Source organism: Hemicordylus capensis, chromosome 3 (assembly GCF_027244095.1).
Source record: "Hemicordylus capensis ecotype Gifberg chromosome 3, rHemCap1.1.pri, whole genome shotgun sequence".
Taxonomy (NCBI): Eukaryota; Metazoa; Chordata; class Lepidosauria; order Squamata; family Cordylidae; genus Hemicordylus; species Hemicordylus capensis.
Genome location: NC_069659.1, coordinates 359,104,882 through 359,128,227, shown reverse-complemented (window position 1 = coordinate 359,128,227; position 23,346 = coordinate 359,104,882). Strand labels below are relative to the sequence as shown.

The 23,346-nt window shown below is 57.2% G+C and overlaps 2 protein-coding genes across 4 annotated transcripts in view; one reads left to right on the top strand and one right to left on the bottom strand.

Moving 5' to 3' along the window:
* LOC128349411 (D-beta-hydroxybutyrate dehydrogenase, mitochondrial-like) overlaps positions 1–23,346 on the bottom strand; it is a 196,840-nt gene that overhangs the window by 51,784 nt on the left and 121,710 nt on the right. The gene's annotated exons all lie outside the window — the stretch shown is intronic.
* LOC128349410 (very long-chain specific acyl-CoA dehydrogenase, mitochondrial-like) overlaps positions 1–23,346 on the top strand; it is a 35,054-nt gene that overhangs the window by 3,244 nt on the left and 8,464 nt on the right. Inside the window, exons 3-18 of one of the 3 annotated variants that reach the window (XM_053305623.1) lie at positions 1,487–1,550; positions 2,031–2,103; positions 2,653–2,717; positions 4,579–4,713; positions 5,109–5,253; positions 5,808–5,937; positions 6,086–6,211; positions 6,901–7,099; positions 7,201–7,305; positions 7,612–7,698; positions 9,783–9,845; positions 9,987–10,088; positions 10,758–10,843; positions 13,022–13,094; positions 13,688–13,760; positions 16,083–16,155. In XM_053305623.1, coding sequence (XP_053161598.1) covers positions 1,487–1,550; positions 2,031–2,103; positions 2,653–2,717; positions 4,579–4,713; positions 5,109–5,253; positions 5,808–5,937; positions 6,086–6,211; positions 6,901–7,099; positions 7,201–7,305; positions 7,612–7,698; positions 9,783–9,845; positions 9,987–10,088; positions 10,758–10,843; positions 13,022–13,094; positions 13,688–13,760; positions 16,083–16,155 — 1,599 coding nt within the window. The remainder of the gene's footprint in view (positions 1–1,486; positions 1,551–2,030; positions 2,104–2,652; positions 2,718–4,578; positions 4,714–5,108; positions 5,254–5,807; positions 5,938–6,085; positions 6,212–6,900; positions 7,100–7,200; positions 7,306–7,611; positions 7,699–9,782; positions 9,846–9,986; positions 10,089–10,757; positions 10,844–13,021; positions 13,095–13,687; positions 13,761–16,082; positions 16,156–23,346) is intronic. The other 2 variants (XM_053305624.1, XM_053305625.1) reach the window with 2 other exon arrangements.

Sequence of the window (23,346 nt, the reverse complement as noted above, 5' to 3'; positions counted from 1 at the left end):
ATTTGCTGATGACACTGAACTTTTAAGGTAATGAAATCCAAAACAGATTGTGAGGAGCTCCAAAAGAATCTCTCCAAACTGGTGGAGTGGGCGACAAAATCGGGAAACATTGAGGCAAAGAACCCCAACTTCATATACAGTATACAGTGATGGAGTCTGAGCTGTCGGTGACTGACCAGGAGAGGGATCTTGGGGTTTTGGTGGGCAGCTCCTTGAAACTGTCGACTTAATGTGTGGCAGCTGTGAAAAAGGCCAATTCCAGGCTAGGGATCATTAGGAAGGGGATTAAAAATAAAAGTGCTAATATTATAATGCCTTTATACAAACCTATGGTATGGCCACTTTTAGAGTACACTGTATACTTTTCAGAGGTCCGATATTGTTCTTTTCGTCAATCCTTGTCTTCTTGGTTCCATGTAATATTCTAATTTTCTGAGATTGTGGATTTGGGGTTTTCATGAGCTGTACGCCATGATCATCACAATGATAACAAATTAAGGCTTGACTTATCTCGCTTTGCATGTAATGCGTCTGTCTCATATATCAGTTTCACCTTTTAATTTGCATTACTGAAATTAATGGACTTTTGCACGATATTCTAATTTTCCGAGTTTCACCTGTATATTAACTAATGTTTTCACTTTTTGTTTGCTTGTTGTAAACCACCCAGAGACGTGAGTTTTGGGTGGTATAGAAGTGTGTTAAATAAAATAATAATACGAATGCTAGTCTGATGGCCTGATGGATTCAGGAGGCCTCCGGATCCCAGGGGCAGGGGAGCAAAGGCAGGAGATGGGGCATGTGGTTGGGGGCCAGTGGGGGGGAAGAGGAGGCTGGACTAGATGGGCCTTGTGGGGCCCGATCCAGCGCGGCTGTTCTTCTAGTTTCCAGTTCAATGCCTGAGGAAGTGTGCAAAGAACCCCCCGGTGTCTGCAGGGGCAGCTCCTTCTCCACACCTCTGCTTTGACCCCGAGGCTGTCACCAGAGCCCAGGAGGACCGGAGTCTGCCTTCCCCACTTCTCCCACCATTCCTGGGAGAGCAAGTCAAGGGCAGGTGTCGATTGCCCTGGGGAAATCTGCCCTCCAGAGCCCTGTGTGTCCAGATCCCGACTGAGCAGGCCCTGCAGAAGTCTTGGCCACTGGCCGGAGCAGGCGGTGGGAGGCATGTCATCTGGCCTGGACACGGGCTCAGCCGCTCGCAAGGAGGACACGGGCCAGGGAGACGGGCCTCTTCTTGCCCAGAGCTGGCCACCGACTGCGGCCCCGAAGATGGCACAGAGCAGCAGCAGGCAGGGTCCCCCCCTGGATTTGGCTGCTGAAGTGCAAGCGGGGCTGGGGGCTGGGGGGTGGGGGCTGGTCCTGGCAGTGCTGCAAGGGAGAGGGAGCACCAGGACAGCCCCGCCCTTCAGGCCCTTCGGGGGGGGGAGCCCACCGCCAGCTGCGCTGGGGACCCCTTCCTGCTCCCCAAGAGTTTCTCCTCTTCCAGGCTGCCGACTCCCTCCTATGTCCCAGCGGACGGGAGCACCAAGTACTCCGCTCCCAGTGAGCCGGTAAGCTGCTGCCCACCACGGGGGGGGGGAGGGGGACCCCTCTTTCCAGCTCAGAGCTTGTGGGGTCAGGACTGGGGGGGGGCAGGGAGCCAGTCCAGAGGCTGGGAGGGCAGAGGCAGAGGACGGGGGGGGGTCTCTGTGTGTGTGTCTGGCCTGCTTCCCTTCCCTGAGCAGGCGGCTGCTGAGCTGGGCTGGATGGGGGGGGGGGTCCTGGGAAGCCCCTGTCAGGCTGGGCTGGGCAGAAGCCCAGAGGGAGGGAGGGAGGGAGGGGGGGGAGGCCCTGCAGGCGGCAGAGACCTGCGACCTGGCACCTGCCTGGCTCTCCTGACCAGGCTGAAGGCCCCCGGCTGCCCCTCGGCTCCCTTGGGGGGGGGGAGAGGACAGGGCTGGCTCCGCACTCCCCCCCAGGCTGCTCCAGGAAGGAGCCCCCCCGCCCTCGCCCCCTAACCTGGCTGAACTGCCACCTCCTCCTCTCTTTAGGCAACCCCATCCTTTGTCACAAATATCTTCTGCGGGCACCTGTCCGCCGAAAACATCTTCCCTTTCCCCTCAGGTAGGCAGAGGGAGCCGTCCCAGGCTGGGGAAGACTGGCCGCTGCCCCACTGCCCGTGGGGTGGAGAGCAGACCGGCCAGTGGGGGGGGGGCTGCAGCCAGCCATGGGCCAGGGCCTTGCGAAGGGGCAAGCCACAGCCCACGGCCTGGCCCTGCAGAGGAGGGAAGGGGGCCGGCACCTCCCCCTCCCCCCTGGCTCCTCGCCAGCTGGGCAAGGCATGTGAGGAGGAGAGGCGGGGGTCAGCTGGGCCCCAAAGAGCTGCTCAGATGCGGTGGGGGGTGGGGGGGGTGGATCCTGCTGCCCCGCTGGTGCCCCAGTCCTCGGTGGCCTGAGGCAAACCCCTTGCCTCACCTTGCCTCATGGAGGGGCCGCCGCTCTCCTCCGGAGGAAAACTTTGCCACAGTCCTGCCAGAGAGGGAAGGATCGGGGCCCCCATGTTGGGGCTGAGGGCCTGACGTGGCAGAGGTGGGAGGCCCCGCTCCGCAGCCCAGGCCCAGCAGGGTGCCAGCCCCGCCCTCACCTGCTGGGCTCTCTCTTGGCCCCACACAGCCCTCTCCCAGGAGCAAGAGCAGTCCCTGAAGGCCATGGTGGGGCCCTTGGCCCGCTTCTTCGAGGTGAGTGCCTGCGCGGGGCTGCTTGCAGAGGGGCTCGGGGGCCGCCGCCCAGGCAAGGAGCCGCCGGGGACCAGGAAGCCCAGAGGGTCTCTGCAGAGGGTCCCCCCCTCCGCCCTCCGAGAGGGCCTTTCCAGACTTGCCCTCAGTCGGGCTGGGCTGTGGGGGGCAGATATTCCCAGACCTTCCATGCCCCCCCCTTCTGCCAGCCGGAACCAGCATGTCTGATGCCACAGAGAGTGCCGGTGGTGGGGGGTGGGGGTGGGGGTCTCTGCAGGCGCTGGGCACTCTTCCCTCTCCGAAGGATGCCCCGATGTGGTGGGCTACAACTCCCCGGATCCCCAAGCCAAGGCCATTGCAGTGGGGGATTCTGGGGGTTGTGGTCGGCAACATCTGGGCCTCCCCGTGAGAGGGCACCCTGGCGCTGGCCCCCTCGGAGAAAAGGCGGTTGGATCAGACTCGGACCATGGTGGCTCCACACACTGTCGAAATGCAGCAAAATGTCGGAACTGGACAGGCAGGTCCTCATTTCCCAAAGTTCACTTTTGGAATTGGACGTCCGATTCTTTTCTTCTTTAAGTCTAGATTCTTGTTTTCGAGGCAACAAGACAAATAGTCCATGATCCAGCGGGGTCGGTCTGTACCATCTGGGGGGACAGATGGACAGGGCCGGTTTTTGACAAGGCCGACCCCCCTCAGGACGGGGGATGAGCAGTTGCCCTGTAGCCCTTTCCACGTGTTCTTGTGCTTTCATTGTCCTGCCCATCAGGCCTGCCGCAGTCAAATGTGCAACGGTGCTTGGACGCTTGCAAAAGTGTTTAAAACACAAAAACTGCTACAACATTTTATCGATATTGTCAGCCTAACCGCATCCTCTGTGCAAAAATGACAGCAATTGCTTCTGGGGGTAGAGATAAAGAAGGGGTGATCACAGGAGAGCTGGTCTTGTGGTCGCCAGCATGACGTCCCCATAGCTAAGCAGGGTCTGCCCTGGTTGCATCTGAAAGGGAGACTTGATGTGTGAGCACCGCAAGATCTTCCCCTCAGGGGATGGAGCCGCTCTGGGAAGAGCAGAAGGTTTCAAGTTCCCTCCCTGGCAGCATCTCCAAGAGAGGGCTGAGAGAGACTCCTGTCTGCAACCTGGGAGAAGCTGCTGCCAGTCTGTGAAGACAATACTGAGCTAGATAGACCAAGGGTCTGACTCAGTATATGGCAGCTTCCTATGTTCCTATGTACACAGAGAAAGCTGTCCGTGCAACAACACAATCACCCATTTTCCATCTCAGGGAGATGTTGCCAAAATTGACATTCATCCCTACCAGATGGAACCAACAGCCGAAGTCTGAGGGCTTCCTCATGGACTAAAATATCAAATTGCTCAATTCGTTAATTTTTGCACCCCCCAATCCAAGCGTATTGTAGTGACCAATCTCCCCACGAAGTGAACCCTTGTCTTGACTGACAGGCTGGTGAACTCCAGGGCTCAACGAATCAGTCCACGAGGTGGGTGGGACATGGGAGCTGCAGGGGGGAATTCTGGGAAGAAGAAAGGAAGTCTGTGCTGGGCGCATGGAGGACATGCAGCAAAGGAGTTTGCTGCAGCAGGATGACTATCAATTGATCCTCATAAGGCAGGCTTGCAGGAGGCTTGATTCTCATCCTGAGTCAGCAGGAAAGGGCATTTCCATTCCCCACCAATTCGCCACACACATCTGTAAGAGAGACAGTCGAACGGACCATTCCATTTCAGACCCTTCACTGTCTGCAATCCAGTCCCAGGAGGAGAATTTCTTCCTTGGGACAAATCTTCCCATCCAAGCAAAGTCCTCTGTGGTGTTTTGGTCTGTTTTCTAACCCTGGGCAGGAAGTGAACGATGCAGCCGCCAACGAGGAGCTGGGGAGCATAGAGGAAGACACCCTGGCGGGCCTGAAGAAGATGGGCTGCTTTGGGCTGCAGGTGCCAGAGCAGCTGGGGGGCCTAGGGCTGAGCAACACACAGGTGAGGGGGGCCATGTGGGATGGGGGCACTGCCCCTCGGAGGCCTCTGCGGTGGCAGGGGATGCCTCCTTCCATGCAGTGGGAGGGGTCGGGGGGGGGCTGTCCACCCAGAGCTGGCCTGAGCGGGAGGCCTGAGTGTCTCCTCCTGGGACACCCCTCTGGTCTTCCACTTGCTTCCTGCCTGGGCCTGCTGGCGCTTCCCTGCTTTGTGTGTGTGTGGGGGGGGCGGCCTCTGGAAGGACCTTGCTTGGCTCTTCCGCCAGCAGCAGCAGCTGCTTCCAGCCCTGAGAGAAGCAGGGAGCGGATGGCCAGGGACACCCACCCCTCCCCACTCCCTGGCATGGGCCCCCTCCCCTCCTGGCTGACGCTGCTGCTGCTGCGCTCCCTTCTCCCCAGTACGCTCGGCTGGTGGAGGTGCTCGGCACGCATGACCTGGGGGTGGGCATCATCCTTGGTGCTCACCAGTCCATCGGCCTCAAGGGGCTCCTGCTCTTTGGAACCCAGAGCCAGAAGGAGAAGTACCTGCCCCGACTGGCCAGGGGTAAGTGCACGAGGGAGCCGGCCTGCTTGCATGCCGTGGGGCTGGCTGGGAGTGGGGTGGGGGGAGCGGCCAGACATGGCCTCTCTGCTGTGGAGTCAGGGTGCCACGGGGCGGTGGCGGGAGTGGGGCAGGGAGGCTGCCAGCCCCACCGGGAGGGGCAGCCTGGTGAAGCACAGGGGAGGGCGCTGCCAGGAGGGCCAAGGAGGACTTCGCTGGGTGTGGGGGGGGGGTGGGGGGGGTGGCCCTGCTGAAGCAGCCACGTCTGCCTCCATCCCAGGAAGCATCTTTGGGTGGCAAAAGAACCCTTGAGCACGTGGGTCGTAGTGTTGCTCATAAAGCAAATTGGAGTGGGGGAGATGCAGGGGGAGTCCGAGGAGCAGCCCCCCCCCCCCAGCAAGAGTGCCGAGAAAGGTGCTGCCCCCCTCGCCAGGCCTTGCTTGCAGGAGGGGCCGGGCAAGGAGGCGGGGGGGTGCGGTGGTGGCAGCCCCCCCCACTCTTAAGAGAGGCCGGGCCAGTCGGACCCTCGGAAGCCCCTCGCTTCTCCATCCGGACAGGCGAGAACTACGCGGCATATTGCCTGACCGAGGCGTCAAGCGGTTCCAACGCGGCCTCCCTTCAGACGGTGGCAGAGTGCAGTCCCTGCGGGAGCTTCTACACCCTGAGTGGCAGCAAGATGTGGATCAGGTGTGGGGCAGGCGGGAGAGGCGGTGGCTGCGTGGCTCCTCCTGGGGGCCCGGCCCACTGGGGGTTGGCCGCTGCAGGCGGGAGGCCCATCCCCTGACCCGGCCCCGCAGTCGGGCCACCACCCTCGCCTGCCTTTTCTGGGTTCCAGCAACGGCGGCACAGCGGACATCTTCACGGTGTTCGCCCGGACGCCCATCAAGGACGTGACCACCGGGGAGGTGAAGGACCCGATCTCGGCCTTCGTGGTCGAGCGTGGCTTCGGGGGCGTGAGCAGGTGAGAGGCAGCGAGCGAGCAGCCCCCCCCCCCGGAGCAAGCAGCTCTGCGAAGCCTGTGGGAAAGATCACGGGCGGCTCTGGCGGAACAGCCTGCCTGCCTCGGAGCGAGGGTAGAGAGCACGCCCTCTGGGCATGAGCAGAGCACGCCGCAGGGGTGCCCTCCCCCTCCCTGCTGATAGGGAACCAGCGGGGGGGGGTGACTTTAAGGGCGGGGGAGGATGCACTTGCCCACCTCATCCCCGCCGTGTTTCTCCCGCCGATGCATGTTTCCCTAAAAGTCTGTCGGGGCGTCAGCATACTTCCTTGACGCCCTGCTCCGACGTTATCTGGAAGTACCTGGAAGTAGTAGCTTTGACTGCACGCATTGTGCGCATGCATCCAACGTGCATGTGCACATGGGTGTGATATATGTGCACGCGAACGCATCGCTCGCAGCCGTAGCTACTACTTCCAGTTACTCCCAGATAACGTCGGAGCGGGGCGGCAGGGAGGCACGACGGGCTTTTAGGGAAATGTGCACCGGTGGGGGAAACGTGGCGAGGGTGGGGTGGGTAAGTGCATCCTCCCCCTGCCTTCGAACCCTCGAGCTGGGCAGGGTTCGAACCAGTTCGGAAGCCCATGAAAGGGCCTCCGAACCGGTTCGTGCACATCCGTACCCGCTGCCTGTGTCTCCCCGCACCATGCTAGTGGCCCGCCTGAGAAGAAGATGGGCATCCGCTGCTCCAACACGGCTGAGGTGCACTTCGACGGCGTGAAGGTGCCGGCCGAGAACTTGCTGGGCGGGCTGGGCCAAGGCTTCAAGGTGGCCATGGACATCCTCAACAATGGCCGCTTCGGCATGGCCTCTGCACTGGCTGGCACCATGCGTGGCGTCCTTGGCAAAGCGGTAGGTGCTGGGGAGGTGGCAGGAGGTGAATCGGGGCCGGCCGGCTGGCTGGGCAGGGGTCTGAGCACGCACCCTCCTCCGTCCCCCCTCCTGGGCGCCAGGTGCAGCACGCAGCCAACCGCAAGCAGTTCGGGAGCTCCCTGGCCAGCTTCGGGGCCATCCAGGAGAAGCTGGCGCGCATGGCCATGCTGCTCTACGTGACCGAGGTAGGGCCCCGCCTCGCCTGTTCTCTGCCGAGTGTGTCTCCTGTGCGGAAGGGGGTCTTTGCTGGAGGGGGGGGGACCAGGGCTTTCCTTTTGCCAGCCATGGATTGGCGCATGTGGCCTCCTGCCCGCTCACCCGCCCTCTGCGAGCCTCCCCATGTGCTGCCCTGACGCTTGGCGGGAGCGCGGAGGAGGAGGAGGAGGAGCGCCTGGGGGAGGCTGCCCTCTGGGCCGGGCCGGGCTGGCTGGCTGGCTTGCGCGCAGGGACCCACCCGCAGGGGGGCGCCCCGCTCCTCCTCCTTGCTGCAGGCCATGGCCTACGTGCTGAGCGCCAACCTGGACAGCAAGGTGGCCAACTACAAGCTGGAGGCGGCCATCAGCAAGATCTTTGCCTCGGTAAGAAGAGGCTTCTGCGGAGGGCTGGGGGTGGGCTGGCCGCAAGACCCAGGTCTGCGGCCCGATGGTGGCCCACCCAGGCGAGATGCGTGGCCCACCCAGTGGAAATAGAGGGCACTTTTCACACACACCCCTCCCCAAACTCTCTCCTTTGCATAAAATTTGCATATGTTTATTGATGTTCTATATGCTTATTTTGAATTTTGATAAAAATGGGATAATAGGAGAGTAAATCCAGCTCACCGCTGTGAAGCTGATGAGCAGGTGAGCAGTGTGGCTGCTGCCTCGGGCCCGGCTGCTTCACCCGGAGTCCGTCTCCTCCTGGCTGGGGGTGCCACACACAGCCCTCTGCCCTCCTCCTCCCCCCCCCCGGCCAGGCCAGCAGCTTCCCCTCTGGGCTCAAGGCAGGGCCAGCAGCCAACCCCCTGGCCTGCTGGCGCCGTGGGGGGTGGGTCTGCCACTCGCTCGCTCGCTGCCCTCTGTGACTCCTGTGTTGTGGATAGGCCACTTTGAAACAGCAGGTTTCAAAGAGAAACGAATAAGAAGATGCCCGCTATCCCCAAAGGGCTCACAGTCTAAGGAGAAATGCAAGGTAGCACCAGCCACTGAAGGGATGCTGTCCTGGGGTTGGATAAGGCCAGTTGCTCTCCCCATGCTAAACAGAAGAGATGCACCACTTTAAAAGGCATCTTTTTACTCAGCAGGAGGTCTTACAGACAGGGCATTCCTCCCCCACCCCAAATCCGCTCCTGATTGGAGTGTGCCAGTCCACATATTTGCTGGATTGAACCCGACCTCCCTGCCGGCTGTCAGGGACCAGGACAGACAAGGCTGTGATCTCCCCTAATGGAGGCTGCAAATTCTGGCTTAGCCCAAGTTATGTTCGGGGTAAAAAAAATCCTCTATTTCCAGCAGCTTTTGGGGGAAAAACTCCGGGTGGCGTCTGCTTTCTCCAAAGGTGTTGATGAAAGCGCTGATGCTATGCCGAATGGTCCCTCTAATTCATTCATTCATTCATTCGATTTCTGTACCTCCCTTCCAAAAAATGGCTCAGGGCAGTTTACATAGAGAAATGTATGTAATCAATAAATAAGAGGGCTCCCTGTCCCCAAAGGGCTCACCATCTAAAAAGAAACGTAAGGTAAGATGCCAGCAACGGTCACTGGAGGGAGGCTGTGCTGGGGGTGGAGAGGGCCAGTTACTCTCCCCCTGCTCAATAAAGAGAATCACCCCGTTAGAAAGGTGCCTCTTGGCCCAGGGAGCTGCAGGGGTTGGAGGGCTCATCCCTCGAATGAAAATGCCTCTCGCTGCTCCTCAGATCCCTCCAGGCATAGAGCCGTGTGTGGAAAACCTCCAGGGGTGACGTCTTGAGTGCCCTCGGTTAGCTAGCTGCGAACTTCTCACTGCCCCACAGGAAGGAAGGAAGCCAGCCGCACCTGCCAGGCCCACCCTGTCCTGCATCCCGGCATCATCCGTGGCTCTGCCAGCTGCGCCACCCCCCGGGAGCCCAGCCTCCCCTCCTCCGGCTTCCCCTTGGAAGGAGGCCAGCAGGAGGAGGCCGAGGAGGCCGAGAGGCTGCTCACGAGAGCAACCTGTTCTGAGCCCACAAAATGTCCCAGCTGCCCCCCAGAACTTCAGGCACCGCAACACATGCACACACAAAACCGGGGGTGGTTGTGGTGGTGGGGATTTGGTGCCCCCAACAGTCGCAAGCCCTCCATAAAAGCCGCTAGCTGGCAACCGCAGCTGGTGGGCGGGCACCAGAAGGGCCGAGAGGCAGCGGCTGCCTGCCCCAGGCCCCCTGCCCTGCCCCTCCAAGGGTGCCTGTTTGGCCAAGGAGCCTCCTGCGGACGCAGTGGTGGCTCCCGGGGGGAAACGGAGGGGGCCTCACGCAGGAGGAGGGGCCAGAAATGTGTTTATGGGGTGGGCTGTGTCCCCATGTCATCGTTCCGGAACAGACATGGGGGCAGCTGGGTGGGGCAAGCTGCTTCCCTTGCCTGGACGGCTCCGCTGGGCCTGCTGGTTGTGGCTGAGCTAACCTTGCCCTGGGGGGCGGCGGGGGGGGGGCCTCTCTGTGCCTGCAGGAGGCCGCCTGGAGTGTGACAGATGAGGTCATCCAGGTCCTGGGCGCGATGGGCTACATGAAGGTAAGTGCCCCCCACCACCACCACCACCTCGATCCGGGAGCAGACGGTGGCAGTGCCAGGGCTGCTGTGGGGCCTTGCTCCCCCCAGCCCAATCTAGGCAAAAGCCCATCAGTATTCTTGGGGGGGGGCGTGTCTGGGCAGGACACAGGAGTGGAGCGAGTCCTGCGTGACTTGAGGGTCTTCCGCATTTTCGAGGGCACCAACGACATCCTCCGCTTGTACGTGGCACTGACGGGCATCGAGGTAGCTCCCCCACTCTGCACCGGGGGCCCTGGGGGTGGGACGGGCCGCTGGGTGGGCACCACCTCTGGGCAGCTGCTGGCTCTGCTTCCTCTCCCAGCCTGGCTGACATGGCATTTTCTTTTGGGGGGGGCTCCCTGAAATCTGTACACCCTCCTCCCCACCCACCCACCCCAAGGTCCAGCACAGGTGCTGCTCTCGGAGGCCCCCACCATGGCCTCCTTTGCACAGCCTGCACCATGTGCCACCCTCCCAAGCAGGGGCCAGAGGCAGTCAGAGCCCCCTCCCCCAGGGGAGGAAGGCAGGAGCCGGGCCAGATGCCACCGGGGGGGGGGGGTCATCATGTTGCCAGTAAGTTTGCAAGATGCCCCCGTGTCCTTTGCAGTCTTTGCTCTCACAACAGCCCTAGGAGGTAGGCAGCCTCCTTTGTCCCGCTGGCAGGCCGAGGCTGAGAGAGAGTGCGAGGCCCAGCCGGTGGCAGAGGATGCCGCCAGCCTCGCTCCCCAGGCCCCCACCCCCTCCCTCCCCAGCCCCCTGCCCTGGCCTGCCTCTGCCTTGCCCAGTCCCACCCCAGAGGCTGTGGAGGGAGGGGAGGCTGAGCAAGGCGTGGCGCCCGCTGTGGGGGCCCAGCGCAGAGACCCTCCTTGAGCCCCCCCTCACCCCCCTCCTCAGCATGCCGAGAAGGAGCTCCAGGGTCTGCAGAAGCTGCGCTTGGGCCCGGAAGCCCTCTGCAAGGAAGTGGGGCGGAGAGCGATGCGGTGAGTGGCACCCGGGGAGGGCGGCGGCGGGGGGGGGGGGCGGGGGAGGCCCACTGGCAAGAAGAGGCCGGGGCTGAGCACTTCCCTGGGGCCGGCTGCTCTTTGGTGACCCATATGTCTGGGCAGAGAGGTCAAGGGGGTTGCCCTTGTGACGGGGGCGCGGGGGGGGGGGGGCTTGCATTTCCCTGGGGCAAAGGGCTCTGGTCCTGCTTGAGGAGCCCGCCACTCCTCCAAGGTTGGCTGCTGCCCCATTTGAAGCCGGCTCGGGAGCCACGGCCCCGCTTTGGACACAGGCTCCACGTGGCTCCCAAAGCCCCTCAAACAGCCCGGCTTCGATGTCCTGAGACAGCCCAGGCAGAACCGTCAAGGCCCCGCTCCAGACCAACGGTCGCTGCTAAAGGCCGGTGGGCAGGACCATGGCATGCAGCCCCCCCCCCCCGGCACACCCCGCGTGTCATCAGCCCGGGAGGGCGAGTTTGGCAAGGACTCTGCTGCCAGCCAGCCAGCCCCTCCCCAAAGCCGCCCTCTCCAAGAGTGTGAGCCTTCCTGCAACAGGAAGAGCTGCAGGCCAAAGTCAGGCGGAGGGAAGGGGGGCAGCAAGGAGAGCCAGGACGGACCCTCAGGCCCGAGCTTGGCCTCGTCCAGCCGTTGGACTCCCACCGCGGCTCACCAGGCCGGAGGGGCCCCCAGTGGCGGCGGACGGACTCTTTCTTCGGCTGGCGCCCAGCGACTGGCGGGGACTGAAGGGGGAGGAGGCGCCCCGCTTCTCCAGGGCTGCTGGGCTCCTCCGTGAGAGAGTGACCTCGGTGGCCCCTGGCCTGTCCAGACTGAGGACAGGAGCTCCTCCTCCATGGCTCCTATTGTTGGGAATTCTCTGTGGTGAGAGAATCCCTTTCTCATGATAGCAGAGTGCACAGAGGCACAACACAGCAGTAGATTAGTTAGGCATGCGTATGTGCTGAGAGTAAAGTAACTTGGAGCCAATTCATAGTTTCAAATCAGTATAAAAGGCATTTATTAAGGAACTCCATTCTAGATAGGAAAGTGAGGAGTCAGGATCTCTAATCTATCTGTCTAGCTGGATGCAGATGGATTCTGCATCCTCTCTGCACATTTGGTGCAGGGAGAGGAACTTGCCATGTTGCAAGGTAGAGGGACAGGTAGAGAAGAAAGAGAGAAGGAAGTAAATTGAATCCCCTGAGATTAGTAATCTACACATCAAAGGGATAGCATCAGAGCAGTGGAGAAGGGGTGACCAATGTCTTGACCCTCTAGCCCTCTGACTTACTAGTCTGTCCTCCACTGTCTGAGACAAGAGACAGCGCAAAGTCCTTTAACTTCCAACCCCCCCTCTCGATGTCTCGTGACTCAGTTCACAAGATTCATTTTCTCTCTCAGCTTTTCAAAGCAGGGTCTTGGTAGTGGCTTAGTGAGTAAGTCTGCAAGCATTTCATTTGTCGGGCAGTAGATGAGCTTGATTAGTCCATCCTTCTGCAGACTTCTCACTACATGGTACTTCACATCAATATGTCTGGTACTCCTCTTTACATCTTCTTGTTTGGAGAGAGTGGAATGCAGCTTTGGTTGTCCTCATACACTGGTATGGGCTGTGGTACATCTGCACCTAGGTCCTTCAGTAGTTGACACAGCCATTTTATCTTGTGACTGCCCTGTGCAGCTGATACATATTCCGCTTCAGTGGTTGATGATGCTGTTATATCTTGCTTCGTGCTTGACCAGCTTATGGCTCCATCTCCATAGAAAATTATGTGACCGCTGGTGGATTTCCTTTCTGTTAGGTCTCCACCCCAGTCTGCATCTACATATGCTTCTAGTTTTGGTTGACTGTTAGCTGGCAGCTTGAGCTTAAAGTGTGCAGTACCCTTTAGGTACCCAACAAGTCTCTTCATTGCATTCCAGTCCTTGACTGTTGGTGATGCAGTGTCTGGGCTGGCCTGTTCCTCCTCATGTGGGAAGCGGCTGGTTGGGCGGCACCTGCCTGACTGGGTCCTCTGAAGGACAGAAGCAGGGAGATGAGGCAGGCAAGAGGACCTTCAGGGGCACCACAGAGCCTCCGACCCGTCCCGGGTGCTGCTCCGGGTGGCGCCCTTGAGCCGGGCTCTGGGGTGGGCCTCCCCCTCCTCCCAGCCAGCAGATCTCCCTCCCTCTCTCCTGCAGCAAAGTCGGGATTCCCACGGGCCTGACTCTGCAGGGAATGGTTCACCCAGAACTGGAGGAAAGCGCTGCTCTGGTGAGAGGCAAGAGGGAGGGGAGGCAGGGTTGGAAGGGGGTTGGGAGGTTCCTGGGACTGCCGCTGGGTCCTGGCAGCAAAGCAGGCTCTTGAGAAGCAGGGGGGCTTTTGCTTGAAGTGGGAAAGCATTCTGTGTCGTCCGAAAGCTTGCTGCATTGCCAGCTATGTGGGTCTACCCCAAAGAATCATCCGAACCCTCCTGCAGGCAGCTGATCTTCCTAGAGGTCCAACACAGCCACTCCTCTTGAAATACTCTCATGTCCGGCGGTGTCATGTCCGGTGGGGGGTGGGGGTCTTGCCCATGAAGGAGTCTTTCTCACCAGTTTCTGCTGAAGGGGATTTGGTCCCGAAGTTCAAGGTGGGCTGGGATGCCACCCCGTGGGCAGCCTCGCTTTGGAACGGACACTCCAGCCACAGATATGGACCACAAACACGGAAAGAGCTGCCCCTGATGAGGAGGGAGGGAGGGAGGAGGAGGGAGGGAGGGGCCACATGGACCCCGGGGTGGTGGTGGAATGGGGGTGTCATGCTGGGAGGGGGGACATGCAGAGGGGTGCCAGGTTGGACTCTTCCCCTCTTCTTTCCCCACCAAGGTCACCAAAGCCATAGATCTGTTTGGTGAAGCCATCGAGACCCTGCTGCTGACCCACGGCTCTGCAGTGGCAGGTACTGTGCCCCCAGCGAAGCCTGGGCCCCTCTGCCCCAGGCCATGCCTCTGACAGCAACCTCCCCTCAGACGTGGCCTCTCTCCCTCCAAAGACAGTGTGGCTTCAAGGGCGCCATCCTCTTGCCCGGCAGGACCAGCTTCCTGTGGCTAGTGCCCCAGACAAGCCCCCCCCACGCGCCCCCCACCCCAGCCGGCTGCTGGGAGACTCTGCAGCTGCCCTGCTCCTGCTTGGGGGGCTGGCTGAGCCCAGGTGCTGGAGGGCCCCCCCTCGCCCATCCCTGGCTCCCCTGGGAGGGCCTCTGCCTCCTCCAGCCTGCCCCTCACCCTGCCCCTCCTCCCCCACTTCCTGAAGTCCAGCGGCCAGCCCAGCTGGGGGTTTGCAGCCTCGGCCTCTTGCCCCCCCCATAGCAAGTGGCCTGGCCAGTGAGGAGGAGGAGGAAGTGAGGAGGGCTGGAGAAGCTGGGCAGACGGGGCTTGAGTGCTGCCAGTCTCCGCATTTTGTCCATGGCCCCATCACCCGTGGGGCCCCTTCTAGGGCAGGCCCATCTCAGAGCGATGCTCTTCTTCCTACTGGCATCACAATACTTCTTCCTATCACTTAGGCACTTCATTGTCTTCAGTATTGGGGCTGTGAAGGAGGAGGCCAGAGGCTCGCTCTGTGTGTGTGTTGTGTGTGTGAGAGGGAGAGTGCGCCTGGTGGGGTGGGGGCCACCATCCTGCCACACGCTCCCCTTGTGCGCACTGGGCCAAGTAGTGGTCCCCTTGTTGGGCAGGGGGAGATCAACGGGGAGGGGGGAGATCAGCGGCCTCCCTGCCCAGCCAAGGCGCCTTCCAGTGATGATTGCGGCAGCGGCGGCGGCGGCAGCTGTGTCTCCTTTTAGACAGGGAACTCCTTGGGGTCCAGGCGCCTCCACCTCCTCCCTCCCCGAAACGGCTCCCTGTGCAGGGAAGAGCCTCCCCAGTCAGGCCCGCCTGGCATTGTCACTTGGGAGGCCTTTCTGTTCACTTGGGCCTTTTAAAATAGGTTTGGAAAACAAGTTTTGAAATGTTTTTGTATTTTTTGTAAAAAAAATTGTTTGGTTTTCATTGTATATTTTATTCTATTGCTGTTCTGTTGTGAACTGCCCAAATTGTTATGGGTCACCTAACAAAATTGTTGCGGTTATATTATTATTTCTTGTGTACACAGACAGACAGGTGTTATTGACTGGTTTGATTTATCCAGACATCGAGTCCTTCCCAAGGACCTGGGATGGCTGAATTTTATTGTCAGTTGTTATAGATATCGTCGCAGAATATAGGCTGTTCCCAGTAAAGCTGCTTTTTGTAATTGGCTGATGGTGATTTCTGTGGCCCCGATGGTGTTGAGGTGCTCTTCAAGGGCTTTTGGGACTGCACCCAGGGCGCCAATGACCACTGGGATGATTTGGGTCTTCTTCTGCCACAGCCTTTCAATTTCAATCCGTAGATCTTTGTATTTGGTGATTTTTTTCTATTTCTTTTTCTTCTGTTCTGCTATCCCCTGGTATTGCTATGTCGATTATTTTGACTTGTTTTTCTTTCTTCTCGACTACAGTTATATCTGGTGTATTGTGTGGCAGATGTTTGTCTTTTTGTAGTCGCAAGTCCCATAATACTTTTGCATCTTCATTTTCTTCAACTTTTTCAATTTTATGGTCCCACCAATCTTTGGCTACTGGTTGTTGTTGTTGTTGTTGTTTCCCTATGTATGTGCCGCTCCTGGGAGATGTGGGTCACTGATCCCATGCGTGTGTGTGCTCCATTTGGCAGGCAAGCTAGGGAACCCCACAACTGATGGCCAGTGATGGGGGGGTGTCTTTGGCAGCAGCCAAGCCCCAGCCACAGATGCCCCGATGAGGTAGCCCCTCCCCATAGGCTGTTTTAGGGAGCTGCCTCTACTGCTGAGCTGGAGATGGGAAAGGGCTCTTCATTATGCTTCACGTGCCCTTCTTCCAAGGGTGGCGTGCATGCTGCCCCCCCCATCAACACAACAACCCTGTGAGGTAGGTTAGACTGACGGGCCCGTGTATCATCCAGTGAGCTCAGTGGCTGAGCGAGGGCTTGAAGTGGATCTCCTCAGTCCTGGCCCAATCCTCTGGCCCCGCTTACAGGGACTACGACACGGTGATCTCTGCCAAAGTGCCCCGGAGTGCAAACGCTCGCCCTGCATGTGTAATTTGCCATGTATTTATTTGCATACATAAATGGCAGGGCTGGATGGAGGACCGGAGTCTCTGGGCTGCCCCAGACCCACAGGTGGCGGCACAGCTGACCCCCCACCTCCTTGTTTTGCCCTGTAGACAAGCAGTTCCACCTGAAGCGTGTGGCTGACTCCGCCATTGACATCTACGCCATGACTGTGACTCTCTCCAGGTAGGAGGGGAGGGGGAGGGGGGGTCCTGTTGCAGGCCCGGGGGCCGCTGGGCAGCTGCCGTGGGGGGGGTGAGTCTGCCCCCCATGCGGACTGGGAGCCGGCCACACCCACAGCGGCAACTCCAAGCCTCTCCACAAAGGGCCTCAAGCCCCTGCTGGGACCCTGCCGGGGGGGGGGGGCTGCGGCTGGGGGCTCCAGCTCCTGCAGGGCTCTTCTAGGAGGGCGGTCGGATTCGGGAGGAGGAGGGACGTTGCAGTCCTGCTCGTGCCCAAGAGGTTCCCAGGCCTGGTTCTCAAGCCCCCCCCCCCCGCCATTTTGTTTATTTAAGTGGGATAGCTAAAAAATAAGGGAAGACAACTGATAAGACAAATAAAACTGATAAGACAACTAATTGATATAAGCAATTTAGTGCAATCTATATAGAAAATAGGTCTATAGGGAGATACCACTCTAATGGGATGTCTAATGGCTAATGGGATGACTAGTAAAAAGGAGGTAAAACATAGTTAAATATATAAGTACATATATAACTATAAGTTAAAAGCAAGTAATATAGTAAAAGTATTTTAAAAACAGGTTGGAATAAATTGGTCAGTAGTTAAACCTGGGGTTATGGGCTGGCAGTCAGGTTCCGACGGATCTTTCACGCTGCCGCACAGAACCTAGCAACATGGTATGTGGAGGTTTGCTTTTCATCGGAGAGCAGCAGCGTCTGACTGGAGACCTGACTGGAATGGCCGGGGTAGTTGCAAAGTAGAGGAGGAAGGAGCTTCTCCCGGCTCTCTTTAGAAAACAGGCAAGAGAGGAGTACCTGTCCAGTGGTTTCCCAGAGGCACAGGGGCAAAGCCTTTCCATAAATGGGACCTTCCTGTAGTTCCCTTCCAAAACAGTGGATGGAAGGGCCGGGCAGTGGGCGAAGGTGGACACCCTTCTGTGACTTGATATTTCCAGATGGGCCAAATATGTAGGGGGGGGGCTACCATGAACCTAGAACTGTCCGAGGCCTGATCTCCAGGAACCATACTTAGAGCCACCTGGCGTTCCGTATCCAGGATCCTCTGCTTGATGGCTGTTTTCGCCTTGTCCTGCAGTATTAATGGGGCGAGGCCCTGTGGGCAAAGAGCCGACTAAAGTTAGAGGGGGGTCCTGGGTGGGCACATAGAGTAATTGTGCCAGTGGCTTGGCTTCAAATAGTCTGAGTGCTGCCAGTACATATTGGCCACCTCTAGTTCGAAGGACCCTCAAGATGGTAGTGGAGTTCCTCTGTGCCGCTAGGGCAACGTGTTCACCGTGGGCCTTTCTTGCGCCAGAGGCCTGGGGTATCACCCCCAGATATGTAAAACAGGTGACCTGTTCAATTCTGTGGCCATCAATACTCCAGTGGTGGATCTTTGGTCTTCTGGTGAAGGCCATGATCTTAGTTTTTTGGTAGTTTATTCCAAGTTGTTCATCTTTGCAATACCGTGACAAAGCTGCCAGCGCCCTTCTGAGGCCTATAGGGTTCCTCAAGAGGATTGCGGCATCATCAGCATAGAGTAGGATGGAGATGGATCTTTCAGCCAACTTGGGAGGGTGGAAATCAGAGTTGTTCAGGCAGCTCACCATAGCATTGATGTAGAAGTTGAACAGAAGCGGAGCTAGAGCTTTGGGTCCAGGAGCACACCCAAGCCACATACCTGATCTTTCAGGGGGAGTGTAACCCCATCCAGAACAGGCAGATCTAAACAATCTCTCTGGTCCTGCCCCCCCCTCCAGTCAGTACCTCCGTCTTATTTGGATTCCGTTTCAGTTTGTTATCCTTCATCCAGCCCATTATTGCCTCCAGGCAGGCATTTAGGGAAGATATGCTATTTCCTAATGAGGTCAGCATGGAGAAGTAGATCTGGGTGACATCAGCAAATTGAGAACACCCAGCACCAAACCACCTAATCTCTCCTAGCAGTTTCATGTAGATGTTAAAGAGCATTGGAGACAGTATGGAGCCTTGTGGAACTCCACACTTCAGTTCTTCCTTAGCAGAACAAGCGACACCATCTGAAGTCTGCCAGAGAGGTAGGAGCGGAACCACTGTAAAACAGTGCCACCCAATCCCACCTCCCTCAGGTGATCCAGAAGGATACCATGGTCTATGTTGCTGAAATAGCACTTAGCAATAGCACTTACATTTATATACCGCTCTATAGCTGGAAGCTCTCTAAGCGGTTTACAATGATTTAGCATATTGCCCCCCAACATTCTGGGTACTGGGTGAAAGCCGCAGAGAGATCCAAGAGGATCAGCGGAGTAACACTCTCTCTGTCGATAGCCAGTTGGAGATCATCCATCAGGCCGACCAAAGCAGTCTCAATCCCATAGCCCACACAAAAGCCAGTTTGAAATTGGTCTAGATAATCTGCATCATCCAAAACTGCCTGGCGCTGAGAGGCCACCACCCGCTCAACCACCTTGCCCAACCATGGAAAATTAAAAACAGGTCTGAAATTAGCTAACTCGAGGGATCCAGTGTAGTTTTCTTCAAAAGTAATCTAATAATAGCCTCAAGACAAGGAGGCATCCTGCCCTCCCTCAGAGAAGCATTTATAATATTTACCAGACCCTCTCTGATAATATGATTATCAGATGAGATAAGCCAAGTTGGGCAAGGGTCAAGAGAACAGGTCGTAGGAAGTACAGTCTGAAGCAGTTTGTCCACTTCCTCAGGAGTTACAAACTGAAAATGATCCAATCTAACCCCATGAGAGGAGTTGCTGGACACCTCCACAACAGACTCTGTAGTAACTGTGGAATCCAGCTCGGCCCAAATCTGAGAGGTTTTATCCACAAAAAAGTTATTCAAAATGTCACAGTGAGTGACTGATTGTTCCAAGTTTAAATTCAAGGGGGAGGGGTACATACTCGCCCCCTCACAACCCTAGACAACTCAGCTGGGCATGAATTTGCGGAAGCAATGCGGGCAGAAAAGAACTCCTTCTTTGCTGCCTGTACTGCCAGAGCACAGGTCTTCAAAGGTGCTCTGTGTTGTGCCCGATCAGACTTGTGCTGCGTCTTCCTCCACTTGCGCTCTAATCATCTACCTCGCTGCTTCAGCTCCCGTAACTCATCCAAATACCATGGGGTTGTCTTTGGCAAGTCGGAGAGGATGCTTAGGAGCTATTGTGTCTACTGCTCTAGTAAGTTCATTATTCCATCTTTGTACTTGAGCATCGACAGAATCATTAGCAGAGCCATTCCTAAACCCTTCCAAGGCTTCTTGGAATCCTACTGGATCCAATAACCTCCTTGGGCGGACCCATCTAATAGGTCCTTCACCCCTGCAGAGGTGGGTCGTGGCTGTAAGTTCTACCTTAACCAGATGGTGATCCATCCATGACAGTGGGGAGATGACAGGGGTCCCCACCCATGGAACATCACCCTGATCAGAGCAAAAGACCAGATCAAGCATGTGACCAGCATCATGGACCAGAGACCAACTGGGATAGGCCCACAGTCGTCATAGTTGCTATGAACTCTTGAGCTGCCCCTGACAACCCAGTCCCAAAATGAACATTAAAGTCCCCTCCCCCCCCCCAACAACCTGGGTGACTCCAGTGCCAACTCAGCAGCCAGGACCGTTAGCTCAGTTAGGGACTCCACTGGGCAGTGGGGTGATTGGTACACCAGCAGAAGTCCCAGTCTATCCCTGGTCCCTAGGCTTAGGTAAAAACATTCAGTATAGGCCAAATCCCTGACAGGAATCCTGGTAAGGGAGATTGTATTCTTATAGACCACATCCTCTCAGCTGCTCTGCCACGGAGAAACCCTCTGGAAGAGTCTGGGACCAAACCGGACCACTAGGCTCTCCCAACCAGGTCTCCGTAATACATACCAGGTCAGCTCCTTCATCCATCATCAAGTCATGGACTACCACAGATTTATTTTGAACCGACCTGGCATTACAGAGTAATAAGGTGAGGTTCTGCGGGTGGGTGGCTTTGCTCTTCAGAATCGAAGAGGTGGTAGGCCTGCTGGAAGGGGAAACCGCCATTACATTTCTGCATTCCCTTCCCCTATAACAGCCTGCTGGCCTACCAATGCCATGTCTTCATCAATTCCCCACCACCACCACCACCACCACTGGTATAGCTGCTTCAGGGTCATCTCCCTCCCACCTCCGCATCTCGATACCACCCAAGCCTCATACCTGTACCACCAGGACTAAGTAAGTTCTAGGCAACAATGAAGTCTTCCTTCCAGTGGCCCAAAGCCATAAGTTGGCCCCAGACCTCAGGCCCACCCCCGAAGGCCAGTCCCCTTTGGCGGCTGCCTGTAGGCAGCCTGCACCAGCACCTCTGCCTCTGGCTGCAGCCCCCCCCCCCCAATAAAGGCCAGGAGATCAAAAGTCCGATGGGTGTGTCTCTCACTCACACCAATCAGGCAGTTTGGCCAGGTGCAGAATATCAAACACACAATTAGAGGGAGTTCCGCCCGCCTCCCCCACCCCATAACAAACAGGCTGCAAAGGGGAGGAAAAGAGCACAGAAAAAGCCGTGGCCAGACCAGGATTAAGAGCCATAATTTATGCGGAGGGGCAGCTGCCTTGCTGATTCTGGGCTCCCACCCAGCACTGAAGATTGGATGTGAGAGACGCGAACGTCAGAATTCCCTCCTCTTCTCAAAGGGGAAAAGAGCATTCAGAGAAGTCTTGGCCCTTTGCCTTTTGCTTGGCTTGTTCTGCTCCTCCAAGACCCATGAAAACACACAGACAAGTGATTAAGAATTAACAGCGTTTATTCTCACCCAAATCTTGGCAACCTTCAGCAGATAGCAGGAAGAGACAAATTCAGGGTTCAGGCACCGTGTTCTTGGCATCAATCAGAAATTTGGCTGTCAAAAGCTATCTGTCTTCACACTTTCTCTCTTGCCTGTCTCATCTCTCTGTGGTTGCCCCTCCTGTCTTATATCCTGTTTTTGGCATTACCTCCTCGATTTCATCCCCTTGTTTGTCTTAATAATCATTGGTCAGAAGAATTCAGACCACTGATAACCTATAGCCTAAGGTCGAGCCAGTTCACCATCAAACCATCATCGCCAGGTTGGCTCGGAGCCGGTTCAGGGGTTGAATAGTTAAAAAAAACTTTTTAAAAACTCACCAGTGGCCTCCGGGGGCTGCGGATGAGTGGGGGGGTGTCTCTGAAGGTTTCCCCTCCCTGCAATTTTCTTTGGGCTGTTTAGGCCCATTTTGGGGCCTTTGGGGCCCTCTCCCAGCTCGCAGCAGCCATTTTGAAGGCTGCCACACATGCACACAGGCTATTTGCATGCCTGGGTCCGAAAATGGGCCTAAATGGCCCAAAGAAGAGCCGGGGGAGGCCGGCAGGGGGGAGGGGGAACCTTCAGAGACACAGACCCCCCAAGGCAGCACCCCCAGAGGCCACCGGTGAGTTTAAACATTTTTTAAAAAAACTATTCGAACCCCAAACCCACTCGAACTTGAGCCGAGCCAGGGTTCTAGCTCAGGGGCACAAAACCTAACATGCCCGGTCCAGTCTGGACTCGAACTGAACTGGGCAGACTGGTTTTGTGCACACCTCTGCTGTAGACCCAGGAGTAAACAACTTGCAGCACACCTGCCAGAAGTGACCCACACAATGACTGTGAGTGGCACTCACAGTGTGCCAAGAAGCCTGGCCACTGTGATACCCGCCAGAAGGCCCACAGCCTGACTCCAGCTGGCATGCCACAGTGCGCTGACATCCAGGATCGGAACCTGGGTAGCTTTTCCTCCTACCTTGCTTCCGCACAATCACTTCTCCCTCTTCCTACCTAGGAGTTTGCACCCACACAACCAGAAATTGGAAGCACACAGAGTTCCCAAGCCTGGATAGAACACAGTTTTCACTTGTGTGAATGAACTCAGTGCCTCCTATCCCCAAATCCCTCAGGAGATCCAGAATGATGCGATGGTCGATGGTATCAAAAGCCACTGAGAGATCCAAAAGAACCCTCAGTTACACTGTCAATTCCCTGGTTGAAGGTCATCGATCAGGCCGACTCAGCCCTGTAGCTGCTCGAAAGCCAGTTTGAAATGAGTGTAAGCGGCTTCCTCCAAGACTGCTTGGAGCAGATCAGCCACCACCCTATCAATCATCTTACCCAACTCTGGGAGGTTGGAGACTGGCCTATAATTATCCATCACCAGGGGATCCAAAGTGGCCTTCTTAAAAAGGGGCCTCACCACCGCCTCCTTCAAACAAGATGGCACCCTGCCCTCCCTCAGTGAGGTATTAATGATATCAACCAGCCAGCTTCAACAACCTCCCTGCAAGATGAAATCATCAGCCATGTTGGGCAAGGGTCCAGAGAACAGGTGGTAGGCTCCAAGCAACTTGTCCACATCCTCAGGAGTCACAAACTGAAACTGATCCAATCAAATCTTGCAAGAGGGATTGTTGGATATCCCCCTAACTGGCCCTGAAGAAATACTGGAGTCCAGGTCAGCTGGAATGCGAAAGATTTTTTCTGCAAAGAACTCATTGAATTTGTCACAGTGAGACATTGTTTCTGGAAACAGATTTGAAACAGAAGGGGCTTGAGTTCAACCCCAAACAATCCGGAACAGCTCTGCTGAATGAGAAGCGAGTGGCCCAGTGTGGGCTCAGCTTCTCCCTCCAGGTTACTCTGTTGTGGAGCAGGTTAGGGGAAGTGGGCGGGGTGTGTGTGGAGTGGCTGTGGTCCATAAAAATACTATCTCCCTTACCAGGGCCCCTGTGAGACAGTTGACCTATATTGAGTGTGTATTTTTGAGGCTGGGAACTAGGGATAGATTGGGGATTCTGTTGGTGTACCGTTCACTCCGCTGCCCAACTGACTCCCTAACTGAGCTGACGGAGCTGGTCGCGGAGTTGGTGATGGAGTCTCCCAGGCTTTTGGTGCTGGGGGACTTCAATATCCACTTTGGGGCTGGCTTGTCTGGTGTTGCTCAGGAGTTCATAGTGGCCATGACAACTATGGGCCTATCCCAATTAATTTTTGAACCAACTCATGTTGCCGGCCACACACTGGATTTGGTCTTCTGTTCGGATCAGCGGGGTGTTCCGTGGGTGGGGAATCCGTTGGTTACCCCATTGTCATGGACGGATCACTCCCCGGTTAAGGTTGGTATCGCGGACACAATCCACCCCTGCAGGGGTGACGGACCTATTAGGATGGTCCGT